We start from the raw sequence: 20,844 nt of genomic DNA on the forward strand, positions 1-20,844 counted from the left end.
AAATACATCATATGCAGGAACTGGCTTGATGCAGGTGAGTTTCAACAGCCATGCTGTTACAGCCATTTTTGTCCCAAACAACATACAATTCTGCTTCTAAATAGCATATACCTCTCTCTCTGGTGACAAACCCTTTGCTGTTGTGACAGTGGTTTGTTACTTGAAACAGATGTAGTTCTTTTTGTTGTCGTCCATGTATGCAATGAATCTGGACGTGTTACATTGTATTTATTGTCTGTGGACAAAGCTTTAGATACCCATATATTTTTGTTTGTATGGTGTTTTTACGTCACGTGCAGGTCGAGGGTGAACTTTTATCACCAGAAATACACATCTCTCACCTCTCAATGGAATGCCCGAGAATCAAACTCACAGCCACTGAGGTAGCACGCTAACACCATACCAACCACGCTACTGTGGTGCTGATGCCCATATATGTAACATCTCAGAGGTTTAGCTACTATTCTTTAGAATTCTCATATCCAAGAAGAGTGGTCAGGTGTACTGAACCTCCAGTCACTTCAGGTTTCTCATGCCTCCCTCCAAGTATGAGTCTATCCTAAAGTTAAGACTTAAGGTTGGTTCAGCATATGAACAAATGACAAATACTTAATTGATTAGTATTTTTCATGGCTAACAAACCTGAGGTTTTAACAGTACAAATTATTGGGAGCTAATAATCTTTGTGTAATGTACTAACAATTTTTTTTATTCCAGTTTTATTTTATTTAATGTTTTACTAGTGTTATGCTATAATTGTTTCTTATTTCTTATTATGACTTGATTTTATTTCGGACTATAGGAATTGCTAGTACATTGATTGAAGGTAATGCCATTTTCCTCTTATACAGGACTCTGAAAGTGATGTTGATACAACTGTCATACAGGATTCAGAAAAGCTTAGAATTTCAAAATTGTTGGGTGACTCCTTTACTGGAAAGATGGCATCCATCCAAGGATTAAGTCCCAGTAAAAGTACTCACAACTCCCGCCGTTCAAAAGGTATAGCCAATAATATCAAGCTTGGGGCCCGAAAGAAGACTGTCCGTGACCTGAAACTCCCAGACCCAGGAGAGCTCGGCATTGAAAATGTAGAAGCAGATGCTGTAGGTATGTAAAGTGGCACCTCACATCTGCACTACGTATGGTGCGTGGCTCATGATTCTTTATCCCCATCACTGTCCCCGTGCTAAGGGGTCATTTGCCTTCATGCATCTTTGTCTCTTTCCCATTAAAGGCATCCTAATCCACTAATCCCATCTTCTCCAACCAAATCTTCCTCACTGTATCACACCTAATCCTCTGCCTCCTTTATGACCCTCTGTCCCCTAACAGATTAAATCCTACCATCTCACATCTGATTTCTTCACAGTCCAGCCTCACACACCAGAAAATTCCACCTCAGCATCATCATAGTTGATGTATGTACTAGTTGGACCCCCCCCCCCCTCCCCCCCCCCCCCCCCCCCCCATATTCACACACTCCAGATTCATGGATTCACGGATTTCTCTTTGGAACATATCTACCCATTATTCACAGGAAGTTCACATATTTGCGGTATTTTTCTATGAGAAATATCTACAAATTATTTTTATATGGGTTCAACTACAGTGGTACCTTGGCCTACGAGTTTAATTCGTTCCATGGCCGAGCTCGTAGGTCAGTTTGCTCTCCGATCAAATCAATTTTCTCCATTGAAAATATCTTGAATGTCCTTAATCCGTTCTAATCCCCAAAATGCCACCCCATATTTTTATTTTTCATGTTATTAAGTAAGAAAAATACATTTCTAAATAACAAACATTGTATAAAACATAATAGAAAGACTATGTAAAGATATAATAAGGCTTTATACAGTGTACAGGTAGTGTTCAAGTTACGATAATTCGTCTTACAATAATCCAATTTTACGAGAGACCAAATTACAGTAGCCTAACTTTATCTCATCTTCTAGTTAAATAAGTTCAAAAACAGCAAAAGGGAACGATGAAATTATTTGTTTTTAAACTTATACTCGTTACATAAATGTGTACAGCTAGTGAACAACCCAAATGAGAAACAACTTTTTTCTCATCATTCAAATTCCCTGTCAGATATATACTTAGCTATAGACCTCCCGTCGTCCCCGATAGAAATTCGAATTTCGCGGCACACGCTACAGGTAGGTAGGTCAGGTGATCTACCGGCCTGCCGCTGGGTGGCAGGAATAGGAACTATTACCTTCTAAGGACAGATTTTTCTCTATCGTTTGGACTGTAAACATACGTTTACGGTTCCTCCTGATTTGATTTTCGTGTTTCATCGCCATCGATCTTCTGGGCTGTCTTTTGCAGGGAAGTACTGGGTCTTTGGTTCGGCATACGCTTTTATTAACTTTTAATGAATTTCGCTTCGAAATTTCGAAGAAAATACTAATTGAAACTACCGAAAATATCGTAGACACTAGTTTTGCAATAAAGGGAATTATTAATATTTATTCATTATTACATGTAATAAAGGTTACAACTTTATTGAGGAAATATTAAACTTTAATTTTCCTACTTTTTTTTTAGGAGTCATTAAAAGCATATAACTAGATACGCTTACTTTATAGCTTTTAATAGCGTTTGTGCTAACGAGCAGTTAGAGTATTAGCAGTACTAGTAGTTGTTTGCATCCTCATCACTCCTTCTTACTCCACAGAAACTACAAATTTATATATGCAAATTTGAAGATAATGGATGTAGCTCAAAAGCGAGCTCTAAAAAGGTAAGAAGTGAATATAGTGTTTTCCCCATTGAAGTGGAGGGTGCGTCTGATCGGCTCTGTCTCGCTCCCCAGACCTAGACCTCTTCCAAGCTCCCAGGCCCAGAGGAGAAGGAATGTCGACCAGTCGTTACGGAGGTTACGGAGAATCCCCACCGATCAGGCATCCCCTCGGCAGACTCTGTAGAACGTCCCAGACTGCCAAGTTCGCCATTGGAAAAGGCGTCCTAAAATAGTGGAGGGTGCGTTCCGATCGGCTCTGTCTCGCTCCCAGACCTAGAACCTCTTCCAAGCTCCCAGGCCCAGAGGAGAAGGAATGTCGACAGTCGTACGGAGGTTACGGAGAATCCCCACCGGTCAGGCGTCCCCTCGGCAGAAATCTGTAGCGTCCCAGACTGCCAAGGATCGCCATTGGAAAGGCATCCTAAAAGAGTGCTTTTCGTCTTCCGATTCGTCTCCTCGAAGAAGTGGATGGAATTCCGACGAACTGTCGTGTCCGATCAAGAGGAGTGGAAAGCTCCGACGTTGGACTCGAGCCCGGAACGTTTCCCGGACGATTCTCCCTACGAGAGGAAAAGAGCCAAGAGGACAATATCTCGATCTCCTAGCCTTCCAGAGCGCATTCTCCTATTCATGGCAAAGAAAGGAGAAACTGCGACGGACTTCCTACTTAAAATGCAGGAACAAATTTCCTCTAGTAGGAGTATTGAGAAAAGACCTTCCGAGGAGAAAGGACGATTTTCTTCCTGTTAAGAGATCTCGTCCTATGGGCGTTCTGGACTCCAGACTTATCTCCTCTACCCCTCGTACGAGTACAGAGACGAATAAAGAAAGAAGGACGAAAACTCATAGGATTGAAGACGCAACATAAGGACAATGACAAAGAGTGTCCGAGTCGGACAGAACCACCCAGGCGCTCGGCGCCAGAATTGGACTACTCGGACGGAAAAAGTGTCCTACGCGGACGGCTCCAACCAGACACCATTCGCCAGACGCGGACAGCCGGCACAGGCGGATATTTCCTATGCGGACAACTGTGTCCAAGCGGACTCGTGCCGATTGCGGACAACCTTGACAAGGCGGACAGCCTGGATTGGACAAAACGTCGTGCGCAGGCAACTCCGTCTGGCGACAGGCGCCAGAAGCGGACAAGACGGACAGGCAGAGGTGTCGTACTGGAATGACACCAGCCAAGCGCCAAGTTCCATAGGTGGACAGCTCGGACAGACGACACGGTCGAGACGGACAGATACGTCCAAGCGCATTGAACAAACCGGACTTTCGGCAACGGTTAAGCACCAAGCGCCAAGATCTTCCTCAAAAGAATCATACGGAGAAATCAACCAGGAAGCGTCTCTTTATGATTTGGACCAGGAGCGGATTCTCTGGACAGAGACGAAAGGTGCCGCACAGGCGGCCGTCGTCCTGTTCACGATATGTCCGTTTCGGGTGGAAATCTGCCGCAAGCACAGCTGTCTCCTGAGAAGAATGCAATATGTTGAACAGGCGGCCGTCATTCTTTTCAGGAGGACTTAGATGATGATAGAGTTTTTTTTTCTCAGGATCGTTTGCAAATTAAACAAGATTTGTACGAGCTCTCATTCATTGATTAGAGGCTCTCCAAATAATAGAGGCATAGAATACGGCCTTATATCCAAGAGAATAAAAATTTGAGGGATTCTCTTCGATCCTAGAGTTTTCATTGCGATCTCTTTCGACTAATACTAATTCGTTTTTATTGACGAAAAGAACGAAGAGGGCAAGATTTCCTTTTCTCTCTCTGGATGGAGAGGAAAGAATGTAGTAGCAAGACTTGCTGTATACGACTACCTGAATGACAAGTCATATACCCATACCAGAGTTTGCCTTTGTGGTTCGCTACAGAATTATCTATATCCTTACAGGTTTTTTCCCTGGTAAGGACTTCGCTTCAAAGGGTTTGTTACGACAATACCTACTCAGCTTCGGTATTTAACAAAGGTTGGTTTTTTTTGGCTTAAATTTGCATTATTAAGAGCTTCCTTAGGCTCGAGAATAATTGTATTATATTCCTTCATTGAATGAAGTAACTGGCAACTCATGATGAATGCAGTCAGGCAGCGAGCGAGACTGCCGGGCTGTCATTCTAAGGCCAATACTGAATACAGTACATCCGTGGTTCTCGGTCATGATAGTCGATTACATCTCTCTCCAACGGAGTCGAATGGTTAACCGTATATCCCCCACAATCATGGACTTAGTCTCGAATGGAGGAGATAGTTAAGCTAACACAAATGAAATATTGTCTGCCTTTTGCTAATAAGAAGCTTTCAATAAGAAAGATATTATAACCTTTCAATGCTGTTTACCGTAGGTAACATTATTAAAGGATTCTAAGCAGTAGAACATTATATTATATAATGCTCTCATGCTTACGAAAGCATGGCTTATTAGAATACATGCTTAGTGAGAAGATGGATGTAGTAGAGAATTCACTTTAAGACTACGGTATGGTCAAGTCTTTTCGAGAAACGCACACAACCTTTTTAGAATCGGATATTGCTCAAAGAGATGGATGAGTGGAATGGGAAACATTCTCTTCTGGCAGAAATGGTTTCCCTGAATGGGAACTATACTCGTATATAAGAGTTTTTTCCTACTAGACGAATTAAACTGTGAAAGGAGGGTCGGGTACCATAAAGGCACAGATGTTCTGACACATACATAAAGAGAATTAGAAGAAAGCGCCAGCCTGGCGCAAAGCGCTAGAAGCGCCAACCTGGCGCAATGCGCCAGAAGCGCCAGCCTGGCGCAAAATTGCGCCAAGAAGCGCCAGCCCGTAGCGCAAAATTGCGCCAGAAGCGCCAGCCTGGCGCAATGGGCCAAGAGCACCATCCAAGATATTTTTTTCGTTTTAGCGAGTTATTAACCTAAGAATCCAGTAGCCTCTCGGACAGCAGGCTCGGTAACGGCAAGAATCGTTCCTGATTTCGTTACCCTTTTTATCACTTAGGCCAATTCCACGACTCTCTCATATCGCAAAAGAGCAATCGAGAATCTCTTTTTTCGCTCCTGTTCGCGTTAAAAAAGAGAACCTATTTGGAAAACAGACAGGGAACGTAACGATCCTTAAGAGGTTCGATGCAAGATATTTCATGTCCGTGAGAACCTTCTCGATCGACGATAATAACTGTTAACGTATGTCTAACATTTATTGGAAAGAGTTGTGAGAACCTGCGGGAAAGTCTTCTTCATAGATCTCTTAGCAAGGTAGAAGACGAACAGGCTTCCTATAGAATGCTTCCTTTTCCTCGAACCAAGAGAGGTAGCAATATACGCCATCTTTATTTTATAGAAAGGGGAATATACTATAGTCTTTTTTTTGTCACTAAATAAATATATATAAATATAAATTCTTTACAGAATTTAAGATAAAGGGCGTCAAAGAAAGAGAGGATAATACTTTATGCCTCATTTTGGCTTCAGAGAGGTTTGGATTCACAGAGTCACGTTCTTCTCACGCATGTTTTTGGAAGTCCTTTTCCAAGAGAGTCTGGATATTCTATCAGCATCTATTATTAAATGGACCTTAACAACCTCTCCACTCTGAGTCTGTCTGCATGCAGACTGACAGGAAGTGGACATAAATGAGAGATTTTTCAAGGTAGATGACAATAGTCATGGCCTAGACATAGAATTGCTGCAGATCGTGCTAGAAGGAATGAGGAAACTGTCCTCTTCCGATACCTCTGTGAACCACATAGCGGTTTTTTTCTTCCCTTTCAGAGGGAAGAATCACCTTTGTATATATCTGCTATCAAAGAAACGCAGTAAGGCTATACTCTGTCTCTACAAAAGGAATTGGAGATAGCAGAGGATTAAGATCTTCGGGATCTTATACGATATATACCTTAATATGACAAGAGTAGGATATCATGTACTTCTAATGGGATCTTTTTTGTGGCCACAGATTCCATGTTCCGACAAGATGGAACTGCTCCTCATCAAACTTCTTTGAGAAATTTTTATGAGGGAATTCTTTGTTTTCTCTGGGTCCTAAACGACCACCAGACGACAAGTGAATTTTTTGAGCACATTGGAATCTCGCATCAGATTCTATGGAGACTAGACAATGGGTTCTTGCCAGCATAGTATGTCTAGCAAAAGAACTGAAACCCCCTATTCCTGATTCAATATTTTTAGATAGAGGTTTCGTTGTCCAGGCAGAGTACTTACGTTTTCATCTACAGTAGAATGGTTCAAACGTTTGCCTACAGAGTCTTTGGTATGCGATGACGGCTCGAAATGCTTCAGAGGTGTTCAGAGGGATACAATAAAGAGCCAGAAATCAGGAGTACTCCCATTTCAGCTCGGAGTCTCCTTCGACTTCCAGGCTTCTTCCCTTCCTTCGGGCAAGGATAGGGAAGATTCTGCAACGAGACACCCCTTCAACATGTAAGAAGAGATCTCGTGAGCCCGGAAGTATTCAAGAAGGACCCTCCTCGGAGGAAGACTCTTATCTCTCGTACGGTTAGATATCCTATCGTCTACTGGATGTAGCTGATTACAATCACCTCCCCTTACCGGGAGAGACCAAAAGCTCAAAGTGAAAGAATTTCTTCCACCTTCTCCAGTCTCCTGATAAACGATTGTGGATGTTAAGGACTTTCGGACAATGTAGCGCCAATCAGGCGCCAAAATACCAGAACAGGCGTAAAGACGCCAGAGGAAGACAGTCCAAATAAACACTGTCATTGTCTGATGAGGAGAAGGAGCGTGCCTCCAGCCTGGCGCAGATGCGCTAGAGGCAAATAAATCGGAAAAAGTGTCCGATGTGGGCATCGCCAGTTTCCTCGAGACTCTTTAACAAGCTCGAAGCTCCAGCAAGTGGGGAGAAGTCAGCCAGGCGCCAGGCGCGAGGCTCCAGGCAGGCGCAAGGCGCTAGCCAGGCAAGCAACATGCGCCAGCCAAGCGCGAGGCATCAGACAGGCGCGAGGCGCCAGCCAGGCACAACCAGGCTCTAGGCTTCATCCAGAAGAGATCAATTTCAAAGAAAGCCCTGGTCTTCTTGGAACAGTGTGATCTCTAAAGCACTTCTTAAGTAACTTGATGATTCCTTCAAACAGCTGAGAATTAAAAGCGCTTGAAGTGCGAGCTTTTAACAATTCTTGTTCTTTCCATAACAATATTGTCGTGAGAGACATATTAGCTGTAATTTACTTTGGAGATGCAACTCTGTGTTGTCTTCTCTTTGCACGAAGGAGGTCAAGTTGACCTATGAGAGATCCTTCTCTCTTGGTTACGTGTCTACAGATACGTTGCTGGGATAGGGAGCCGACACTGATCCTTAACTAGTGAGTTAAAAATTTTTATTTTAACATAAGTATACTATTTTCTTTGGGTTATTTGAAATGAGTTTGGGGATAGCTCTTTTCAAATTAAGCACAAACCCTCATGTTAGGATCAGGTGATCGGGATCGGTGTTGTGCTCCTTAATTATGCCAGTAGGCATATGTGTTTTGTCATGTAAGTGGATAGGACCCCTTTGACAAATAACCATTAGATTCTGTCAAGTAAGTGGATAAGACCCCATTGACAGATCTACAAGAACTCTTAGCCATAGGTCACATCCTCGCTGAAGGATCTTGAGACGAAGCAGACTCCTAGCAATAGCTAGGAGGTCAACCCTTTGTCTAAACACATAGGAACCAAGGTTTATTTATTTATTACCTACAAACGTATGTTGTTTACCTGTCTAATCAGTAATTAGCTGGTCTCTTACCCACCCCCCGACCAAAGGTGCCAATCAGCTAAGTATATATTTGACAGGGAAGTTGAATGTATGAAAATGATATTGTTATTGTACAATAAAGTTTCATACATACTTACCTGGAGATATATACGATTGAATGGCCCACCCAGCCTCCCCTCAGGAGACAGGTGGAAGAGAAAAATCTGTCCTTAGAAGGTAATAGTTCCTATTCCTGCCACCCAGCGGCAGGCCGGTAGATCACCTGACCTACCTACCTGTAGCGTGTGCCGCGAAATTCGAATTTCTATCGGGGACGACGGAGTCTATAGCTAAGTATATATCTGCCAGGTAAGTATGTATGAAACTTTATTGTACAATAACAATATCATTTTTGCTAAGTACAACCAAATTGGATAACAAAATCTGTTTGGCTTGTATTTCAGCCATTGTATGATAGTAAACAATTACTGTAGTTATGTTATAAATGATGTTATGTATAGAATAGGACTGAGATATTTATATGTAATAACTTTATTCGCTATAGATCAAAGATCAACAAGGAAATATACTGTTAAATTTAAACCAAGTTGTAGCTGAAGCTGAGAAAACTGTTCAAGCTGCTAATGATTTATTATCATGCATTAGCAACAAGGATAAAACTCTAGTTAACTTATGCCATCAAACACAACCATAGATAAAATTGAGAAAAAATCATCTTAACCCTTAAACGCCGAAGCGGTAAAAAAAAAAAATGTCTCCCGTGTGCCGGAGACGTTTCAGAGTGAGAGCGGAAGCGGAAAAAATATTTTTTTCAAAAAATCACAGCGCGCTTAATTTTCAAGATTAAGAGTTCATTTTTTGCTCCTTTTTTTGTCATTGCCTAAAGTTTAGTATGCAACCAATCAGAAATGAAAAAAATTATCATTATCATATATAAATAGTGCGATATATGATAGCGCAAAAACGAAATTTCATATATAATTGTATTCAAATCGCGCTGTGCGCAAAACAGTTAAAGGTAACAAGTTACTTTTTTTTTCGTGTAATGTACACTAAAGTTGCAATCATTTTGGTATACAACACATTGTCAAACGATAAAAGCAACACGAGAAAAATATTATCACAAAATAATGCATGAATTCGTAACGCGCGGACGTAAACAAATATTTTTTTCAAAAATTCACCATAAATCTAAATATTGTCCTAGAGACTTCCAATTTCTTTCAAAATGAAGACAAATGATTGAATATTACTATACTGTAAGAATATTAGCTTACAATTGCAATTTTCGACCATATCTGACGAGTTAAAGTTGACCGAACGTCGAATTTTTTTTATATATATTTTTTTATATGCAATTATTTCGGAATAAGAAAGCTACAACTTTCAAATATTTTTCGTTTTATTCTACATGAAATTGCGCACATTTTCATATATAAAACTCTATGAAATGCCTAATATGAAAATGGAGCAAATATTCCGAGAATGGGACTTACGCATTTCGGAGATTTGTGGTCGGAGAATCCGCGCGCGGAGGGAAGGAAAGTTTTTTTTAAAAATTCACCATAAATTTAAATATTGTGCTAGAGACTTCGAATTTGTTTCACGATGAAGATAAATGACTGAACATTACTAGACTGTAAGAGTTTTATCTTACAATTGCGTTTTTCAACCATTTCGGTAGAGTCAAATTTGACCGAACGTTGGTTTTTTTTCTATTTATCGTGATTATATGCAATATTTCAAAAATGAGAAAAGCTACAACCTTCAACTATTTTTTGTTGTATTATTTATGAAATTGCGCACATTTCCATGTATAAAACTTTATGTAACGGCTAATTTAAAATGGTGCAAACATTACCACAATCGCACGTATGATTTTTTCGGAAGCGTTACCGCGCAGACGTAAAGAAAATGTTATTTTTTTCATAAATTCACCATAAATCGAAATATTGTGCTAGAGACTTCCAATTTGTTGCAAAATGAAGGTAAATGCTTGAATATTTACTAGAATATAAGCATTTTTAGCTTACAATTGCGTTTTCGACCATTCGGTAGAGTCAAAGTTGACCGAAGGTTGAAAATTTGTCACTTATAATTTTTATAGGAAGATATTTCAAAATTGATAAAAGCTACAACCATGGGTTGTTTTTAGTTGTATTGTGCATGAAATTGCACACATTTTCATATATAAAACTTTATGTAACGGCTAATTTAAAATGGTGCAAACATTACCACAATCGCATGTATGATTTTTTTCGGAAGAGTTACCGCGCGGACGTAAGGAAAAAGTTTTCTCATAAATTCACCATAAATCGAAATATTGTGCTAGAGACTTCCAGTTTAGTTGCAAAATTAAGGTAAATGATTGAATATTACTAAAATATAAGAGTTTTTAGCTTTACATTGCGTTTTTTCGACCATTTCGGTAGAGTCAAAGTTTGACCGAAGGTTGAAATTTTGGCACTTATCGTTTTATTAATATCAAAAAAAATCTCAAAATGATAAAAGCTACAATCATGAGTATTTTTTTTTGTTGTATTTTTACATAAAAATGCGCACATTTTCATATATAAATACTCTCATGTAACGGCTAATTTAAAATGGTAAAAAATTATGTCAAAGTGACAAATATTTCCGAGATGTGTCACAGATACTTTTTTAGTGCGGCAAGAAAGAAATTCGCGCTTGCGCGCCTGCGTAAAGATTGTAAACAAAACACACCTTGATCCGTGAACTCCCAGCATCCCCCAAGGCGCGTGATTCAAGAGTTTTCGGCTGGTAGGCCTAAAAGTATTTTTTCCGCGAATTTTTTAAAAAAAACTTTTGTATGTCGATGTAAAATACGTCCAGTCGGCACCCAGAGACAAAAATTTCGACGTAAAATACGTCCAGATCGGCGTTTAAGGGTTAATAAAAACTGCTGGGCTTTAAAGAACACATTTTACTGTTGTTTTCACACCAATAAAAGATAAATAATGTAAAGCTCTTATTACGATGAAATAAAACAAAATGAAAATAACGAACAGAATCACATAATTTTTTTGTACCCAATAAATATGCCGACAACGTAATTTGTTAATGAAAAAAAAATTTATAGTTCATAATCACGAGACGTATTCAAGTCATATTTTGAATTAAAACACATCATATAGCAAAAAAAACATGCCTTGTCTCATATAAGTCAAGTATCTAGATATCATTTATGCTAACTAGAAGCAAAAAATTCGCTCAGAATTTAGTTAATGTGGCGAAACAACCTCGTATTTGCATCAGCTGATTTCTAAAACCAAAACAGTGACCATTGTTATATTTTATAATACACAATATGAGAATATTATGTAGTAAAAAAAACAATTTATTGGATACAGTGAAGTACTAATGTATAAATTTTTAAAAGAATCATGGAAAAAATGCATAATTACTTTTTCTCTGCTTTATCTTAATTTTCCTCACTACGCCATCTACGTAGCAGCAGTATCTCGAGCTCATACCTCAATTTCTGCTAGCGTAGGTCAAGTTACCACTGTATTTGTGGAGTTTAGCTATTCCCAAGGGGACCTGTCTGGTACGCATCCCCTGTGAATACGAGGGAAACACTGCATGACTCGTCCTCTTACTTATTATGGGGTCAAATGACCCCATTTAAGTAGAAGGAGAGAACTTCTAACTGATAGTGAGACCTACCTTTGTTGATTCCCATCGCCTGGCTTCCCTGTTGCTAGCTGAAAGTCAATCATGAATCTTAGACGAATTCAAACTCTCGCTGTATGAAAATGTAGTCTTTTATTTCCCAAAACAACTAACATGAATTGAAATGCTAAAGTTAATTAAATAAATCCCAAAAAGATAATAAAACTCCATTTCTCTTCTACGTAATCATATTGGATAAAGTGAATTAAAGAATCCCAAAAATCTTCAAAGTAATATTACTACCTTGCATAACCATACCCCCATTGTCAAACGACTCTGAGTCTTTATCAATAAACTTCAGATAAAAGTCTAGAGAATTCATTATTAGGTAGCAACAATCGAATCCATCTGAATGAAAGAACCATGATTATCAAACACTGAAATACATCATGAGTGCAATGGATAAAACTTTTTACAGTGTCCCCTCATACTCGCGGGGGATGCGTACCAGAATACTAGTTAGAACCCACGAATAGTTGGAACCCTTATAAAATGCATAAAACAAAACTTCCAATTTTTTATACTTGGTTTTTTTAATAGTTTTATCACAAAAATGGCATTTCAGATGAAATTTATTAAAAAAACAGGAATTTGTGGATATTTTTCATAGAAAAATACCATAAATAGGCAAATTTTCTGCAAATAATGGGGGGAAATGTTCAAGAGAGAAATCTGAGAATGTGTGAGTTCGCAAATCCGGAGAACGTGAATACACAGGGGTCCACTGTATAAGTCTTTCAATCTGCTCTGCACTTCCCTATTCACAGTTCCTAAGTTCCTAAAAAGTTTCAAAGTTTCTCTTTCACTGTACCTTATCTCCATGGATCTCCAAGCACCTCCTATGGCTTGGTTTCACACTCAATGTCTGTCGTATAATTCCCCTCATTAATTCCCATACCAGAGATTTTATCTTGTTCCTTGACTTCTAACAGACATAATGCATGCATTCAAATAGTAGACACACAAACGTACGCATGCATGTCTCCTCCGGTGTAAGTGATTTAAGGAATTTGCTGTTTTGCACACGTCTCAACACAAACACTTGAAGTTGAACAATTGTCGCATTGTTGCTTGTCACTCAGGTTATTAACCTTACTTGTTTCCACTTTAATATGTCTATTTTTATACATATATCCAGTGCATTTTATACAGCTCAGCCACCCACTGTATGCACCCCTGTTGCATACTACACTTGACTATTGGAAATAGTTTATAATGTCTTCTAACTTGTCCCATGATTTCGAGCCACTTCAGCTGCTGGGGTCCTCCTTCCTCGTTGGCTGCATCCAAATTTTATGGACCCTGCTATGCGCATTGTAACCATCATTATCGCTACCATAACGGCAATCACTGGAACTGTGTAGCGTTCTGCGAAGAAAAATTTGTCCTCTTCATCATTTTTTAGTTGTGGAACCATAATTGTCTTGAGGGTAGATGGAAATTTAACCACCGCATGATCCCCATGTAAGTGTTTCATGAACCCCTTTGTCGATGAATTGTAGATCCGTTGGCTGAGCACCATAAACCATCTGAAACGACTGCATGAGTCATTGAGGATTTGTGACCACTGTAGGTGTAGCCTAATACCCTCGTTGACTTGAAATATTCTGTGACTTCCATGCAAGTGCTTCCTGCACCCGCCTCATAGAAGTATTGTAGATCCCTGGTTTGTCCCAGAAATTATCCTGAGACAACTCTACACGAGCCATCGACAATATCTCATCCCTGTATTTGTAGCGATCCATGACCTTGTTGCCTGTGTGAAGACCAAACATCTGGTGCAGTAGATCCTAAGTTGTTGTCATTGTTACCACTCGGTGTGAGCTTGGGAATTCTCTAAAGTCATCATGTGTCCGTGTTTGGTCATTGATAGGTCTTAACTGACCACCTTACAAGTTTATGTACATAGGTCCCCCTGTATCCCAGGGGTATGTGCACCCAGACAACCCCCCCCCCCCCCCCCACACCCCCCCCCCCCCCCCCCCCCCGTGAATAGTTATAACTCGCAATTAGTTGGAACCCCTATAAAAATGCAAAAATGCTTAAAACCTCCTATTTTTTTTAAAACTCAAGACAAAACCACAAAAAACATGTTTATACCTGTTTTTTTTTAATAGTTTTATCACAAAAAGTAAATTTTATGATGAAATTGATAAAAAGAACAGGAATTTGTGGATATTTCTCATAGAAAAACACCGCAAATAGGCGAATTTTCCACAAATAACGAAGGGGAAATGTTCCAGAGAGAAATCCACGAATGCGTGAGTCTGGAATTCGAAGAACGTGAATATGGGAGTTCCACTGTATTGCTAGAAATAAGTTCCTACTTTAACACACGAATCTGTCATGAACTAACATGCCCAACCGCATAGTCAATTATTAAAGACTGAAATTCCTCACTAAAATAAATAGGGTCGTTATCCACTGACCCCTTTTTAAAACTTACTAGGAGAACTTTAATCACTAACTGACCACTCACAATTAATCCCTTATCTGACAAGTACATCAACAAAATCCCATAATGTTTATACTACAAAAACCCCGTAAATATAATGTTGACTCTTATTTCTATCTTACATATCTCAAGATAAATTCCACCCCCTGTACACCACAAAATTGTCAGCACCAAACAACTTGTTTATTCAACACATCCCCAATCAACAACATTGCCCTGTCTAGTTAGCTTTGTAAACCCTGAAATCACCATTAACCTTAAATTAGCCCCAAATCCTCATTAATCCTCACTGGGGAATCCTCAATAGATCCACACAGATACCACATAACCACATTAATCCTCAAAATCCTCAAAAAATGTCCTTAAAAAAAATCCTCTCTGTTACTGCACGGGTACCCAAAAATTGTCCAACCCCATTATATAACCATCTATATAAAGTACACCACCACAGGCTAAATCCTAAACCATTTAAACACCGCCAAATATACTTCCAAAGTAAACCATTTGTGATACCTCCACGTGTATATAACACCTCTTCGGGATATAAACCTCAGAAAACCACAATCCACGAATTATCAACCACATATATACCATAATATATCACCATATTACCACTGGTGAATATAACCTCATAGAATACACCACCTTATCAAGGAAACCATAACACAACAATGCACCAGTACCACCCCCAAGAGCCATAATACTACAAAGAACCACATTCACCACCCCATTGGCTCATAAAACCACAGAACACCACCAAAAGTCTTAGCCACTGTGGCAGGATCACAAGCTCAGAAACAAGCGGTCAAAATCCCCCCACATAAACTTAACTAATCTGGCTGCCAAACTCACCTCACCTCAGCCACACTTTCCTCTTTACACTATGGAATACACGCAGGACAAACCAATAACACAACTTAACTGACTTCAACACTCTTCATAGACTGCTGCCGACACTACTGATCATCACAGGCTCTGCCTAAAGACTGACTCCAAAACACAGAACTCTTAACTCCAACAGCACCAGCAGACAACCTAGAACTCGCCAACAGCCAACTCAATTGTTAACCATCCATCCACCAATCTCTCTCTCTCTCTCTCTCTCTCTCTCTCTCATCTCTCTTCTCTCTCTCTCTCTCTCTCTCTCTCTCTCAAGGACATTGTCAAATGGAACTCCCATAACTCCTCCATACCACCAGAAATCAACACCAAAATAACCACCAAAAATCATCCCCCAAAAATTAACGCTACCAGGAATCACCAAATCACCAAAAAATCATCCACAAAAAGTCATCACCCCCAAAAAATTCCTTATAATATCTACACTCCATGGTATTTCCCACATTTTTCACCCATTTATTCCATTATTACAACAATTACCCCAGGTTTTTACTCCAAATTGCTGCAGTTGCTCAAAATAAGAAAATAGTTTTCTTTATTTGGCATTTCCTAGTATGCAAGACATGATTTTTGGCTTCACAACCCCTTTGATATGTCTTTGTAACATAAAAAATTATGTTCAATATTTCAATTAAATCATTACGTTCTAAGGTATTTGAGCTTACAGTCTAATGTAGATGAGGAATTAGGATCTCTGGTAAAGGTTAAAACTTAATATATAGTGGTTATCTTTTCTGTTCTTAGAAATTATTTAACAATCACAGAGAAGAGCATTTTGCTTTAAAAAATTTGAAGGTGTTCATTTTACCAAAATCTATGGATTTGTTCTATTGAGAAACCTGTATAATTAAATCGTTATATTAAGTTTTAGTTATCCTTTATACCTTTGTCCAACAATTATCTAACACTTTTGTTAGGTTTATAAGATTATATATAATGTTGTAAAATAACCGGTTAATTGACTTATTGCTTCATATATTTGACAGGCAAAAGTAACCATTCTGATGAAGACAATGAGGATCCGTTAGTAAATAAGGAAGTTAAGGCCTACAGTGTCAGAATGAGTCAAGCTCTTCAGTATCCTATAAATGTTGCTAGCTTTTTGGTTACTGCTAATGTAGGAATTTCTTCAAAGGTCAAGGAAAATTTGGAAGATGAAAATGACAGTAGAGTCTCAGAGGGAAACAAAGCAGAAGGTCACAAAGAGAATCAGAGAGAGAGTGAAAATCCCACTTCGCAAACTTCATGTGATGAGACCTCTTTTAGAGATAGTGGTGGGATAGTTGCACATACATCTCAAGCTGCCATAAACCCTGAGAGATTTAATGCTGATAATGAAAGTAAAACTTCAGAAAGTTGGAACTCTAGTCATGAAAAAAGTACATTAAGATTGCTCACGTTTAAGGGGCAAGAGAAACATTTAGATAAGGAGGAAAGAAGAAAACTTCTGGAAGAAAGGACTGCCAAAGCTTTGGAGGTTGCACATAAAGAGTAAGTAAAATTTTAGTCTGTTTAATTTTACAATGCATGTAATATACCAAGAGGTGACAGCAATAGTTTATCATAGAAGTTGACTTTTTGTATGCGAATTCTCTCAGTTCATCCTAGATGAACCTATCAGATGAATTTCAATGTTGATTATAAATACTGAATCCCCCTCTGCAAAAGACTGATAATTGCATTTTAATAGTTCAGATACCAAATAAACCTTAAGCAACATCCTAAAACATCTAGTCACAAAAATACAGTAACTGTTCCAACTGTTCCATGAAAAAGTCTGCAAACAGGTAAATTTTCTGCAAATAATGTGGTCATATGTTCCACAGAAAAATCTGCAAATAACTGAAGCTGCAAATGTTGTACTGCAAATAAGCAGGGGTCGACTGTATGAGGAATTTGAGAGAGAGGGAGAGTGTGTGTGTAGTTAGTAACAATATGGGATTGTACAATATTGTACATAATACATAGGACTCTTGAAAATTTTCAGAGCCAGTACTTCCAGAAACACTGTCAGGCCACAAGTTTTGAGCCCAAGTGCCAGAAAGCAGGCTGAAGAAAAATGGAATAATAAGTTAGCGTCTTTAACATTGCAAGGTAAGATTTACGGATGGTTTTTTTCTTAGTTAACTAGTTCATAAGGCTGTAATAGTGTGCTAGAATTATGAGGTTATACTGTAATTGGAACTAATTTGTTATAAAGAGTGAACAAAAATACAAAACTTTTAAGGCTGTAAAATAAGCAATCGTAATTGGGCAAAAAAACTCCTAGCATACCAAATACTATTGTATATATGTACAACTTATAGAATAACATGCCATGCAAGAGTAATTGACATCAGTAATGCAAAGAATGAGTCAAATATTGGAATGTTTTAAATTGCTGTTCAGTAGAAACTGAAATATTGGAGTGTAATAGATTGTTGTTCAGTAGAAGCTGCTCAGTACGTAACTAGTATACATAATCTGTGTTCTTTTGTTATCAGCCACTGTGAAGTCTGTGCTATAGTCCCACAAATTTGGGAAGAGACCCTGTCCGTTTTCTTGGGTCAGTATGTTGTTGCCATTTCTTCGTCTTGTAAATTCTACCCTTATTAACTCCTTGTGGACGGGTAACATACATATACGTATGTTCACTTATAGCTTTGTATGAAAAATGTTCCTAGTTCCATTTATCAATATTGGGCAACTCTTCAGATTCCCATATAAGAGTTAGAATGAGCCAAGGATGCATCATAAATATTTAACAATAAATATTCTCAGAATTTGTTCCTGAGTTTAATTCTTATCTGTTATGATTTTGCATGAGCTGCAATTTTAATTTGACAAATTTAAAAAATATTATAAAGAACACATATACATAGTTTCATAAAATTAGCATATTTTTACTACTATCATATGGAAAAAGAGGCCCGTAAGGGGTGGGAAATATTTACTTTCAGTTTCCTGTGGAAGATACAGAATTTTTGAAGAATTCTTTTTCTTATACCATGAGCATAGTATATTGATGAGTTTTTTTTTCTTCTTCTTCTTCTTAGTCCAGACTGTGAGGGTTAAGAGAAGATTCAAATTCAATTTTATTTTCCTGTTAAAAATATGGGAACATACCATGAAAAATGGAAAAATTATTAGAACCACCATATTTCAAATAAATGTGCCTTTTATTTTTAAAGCATTTATTTTAATTTTCCATACAAATGACTTTTTTACATCATGTATTCACATTTTATCATTACTGTTCCTTTGCTATGGTTAAATGCAGTTTTTTCAAAACTCTGTAGGGATTTTCTTTCTAATGCAGAAATTCACTCGCATTTCATAAAGAACATTTATCGAAGTGGTCTAAATGTGTCATAGGTGGATCAAGTGGTGGCACTTTAAAAAGTTATCTGAAGAAAATAATCCTCAATTTCTTTACAGGTTAAGCAGATTATGCGGTCCATAAATGTCCTTGTCTTCAGTTGACAGGAAAATTGGCAGTATTTTTCAAAACACTAGCCACGTTTCTAAATTTTTAATTCAAATTTTAATGGAAAATTATAACAATGATAATTTACTACAAAATACATACCAACAAGAGAATACAAGATGAATCTTTGATACTGGATATGATACAAGTAGCATCAGCATACTGACTCAAAAAAATGGCCAGTCTCTTCTTAAATTGTTCACATTATGTACTGTATACTGCGTGGAGATTCTTGTAGCTCTTAAGGTAAACTTGGTTTGGTTATTCATCCTTATTATTATGATCCAGTTAAATTGGCCTTCAGCTTCCTTGTTAATCAGTTATATAGTGGTTTGTTGTTGCTGATAGCTATGCACAGTAATCCAGTGCTAGTTGTTTTAAGGTCTTGCATGGAAGAATATTATAGATGCTTGATATAAATGTGGCATATAACTGTATCATGGTATTGCCTGAACCATATGATTATGCTGTACAAATAAATGGAACAAACATGTCATTATGATATCACTACATTTTGTCATTACAATGAGTTAAAAACAATTGGGATACAGTATTACTAAATAGTGTGCAGAACAGGCTTAGCTTTATTCCCACTGAGATTAAAAGGCTCTATTATGCTTATGTTAAGGAGCTGTAAAGAAATAGATTGTTAATAGTATTTGGTATGTAAAGGAGAAAGTAAAGTGACTTGGAGCAACAAGTAAAATGTATGCAATCTGCATTAGGTTGCGTGTTCCCATGAGGCATTAAGGCAAGGAACAAGTGAATTACTGTAATGTGTTTACATTTATATATCACTAAAATTGCTGGAAGTTTTGTATGATATGCAGTTACTGTGATAAAAATTGACAAGTGTAATATACAGAAACATCTGTTTTTATATTTTGTTTAGTACCTCACAGATGATTTTCTTAATATGCAAGTTTTCTTTAGGGAACTAGTGGTGGAAGATTTATCTTTAAAGGTTTGATATTTCTTGATAGTAGTTATAACTGTTAAACTGAGTGGATATAAGCTTTATAAATTCACAAGAACAGGTTTAAATTTTTGCCAGACATTATTATTATATAGTTTTTCCTAGAATTGAAACAGAGTATTTTTTGCTTTTTTTTTTTTCAGTTCATCGACAAAGTAGTGCAATATCTGCAACGTCTTTCTCTTACAATTTAGCTCCTCCTACTGGTCCAGCCCAGCCACCGGGAAAAAACCTGCATAAAGTATAATATTTCCAGATAAGTGGCTGTTGTGATAGAATAAATCCATGTGCCTTATTCCGGTGTACAAAGAATTTGAAGTGCCTATGCTTGATATGTAATAAAGCTTTAGTCCTTTGGAATTATATCTGTAATAATATTGTTTATAAGAGAATATCTTATTTTGTGAATTAAATTTATTCTTTAAATTTATGTATTTTGTCTAACCATTTTAATCAATTACGTAGTTGCAAAAGCTGTGACAAAGTTGAATGAACAGTGGCCCCATTTATCCTAAAAAGTGAAGGAAATATGAAGGATCTAGCTTATTTTTTTTTTTTATTTTTTTTTTTTTACAAGTTAATCCTTCAGCTACTCTTCAATTGCTGGACAACCTTACTACTAACACGCAGTCAATATTATTTACTCAGAAGAGGAAGGTTAATGTAGTTTAAAAGGCCATAGAGTATGTACAACATTAAGCAACCAGGCAAGCAAGGCTGTCCTTTTCAGATGGTATGTTTAAAATGAAAACAACCAGTTGATGGAAAGTAAGCAAACCTTGACTCTGTTTAAAAGAAACAATAATTAAGAAATTATTTTGCAAGAATCATTACTGTAGAAGTGGATATGAAGTGTTGAAGTAAGTAGTTATGTTAT

At 37.9% G+C, this 20,844-nt stretch overlaps 1 protein-coding gene across 1 annotated transcript; it reads left to right on the forward strand.

The window, feature by feature from the left end:
• Nucleotides 1–851: 851 nt before the first annotated feature.
• On the forward strand, nucleotides 852–20,393 carry LOC135221980 (inversin-like; the record flags this gene model as incomplete). Its single annotated transcript, XM_064260074.1, is given in 4 exon segments — nucleotides 852–1,110; nucleotides 16,512–17,016; nucleotides 17,513–17,619; nucleotides 20,111–20,393. Coding segments are annotated over 4 exon segments (975 nt in total), but the record flags the coding sequence as incomplete, so codon positions are not given.
• Between the last annotated feature and the right edge of the window lie 451 nt (nucleotides 20,394–20,844).

Source organism: Macrobrachium nipponense, chromosome 3 (genome assembly GCF_015104395.2).
Source record: "Macrobrachium nipponense isolate FS-2020 chromosome 3, ASM1510439v2, whole genome shotgun sequence".
Taxonomy (NCBI): Eukaryota; Metazoa; Arthropoda; class Malacostraca; order Decapoda; family Palaemonidae; genus Macrobrachium; species Macrobrachium nipponense.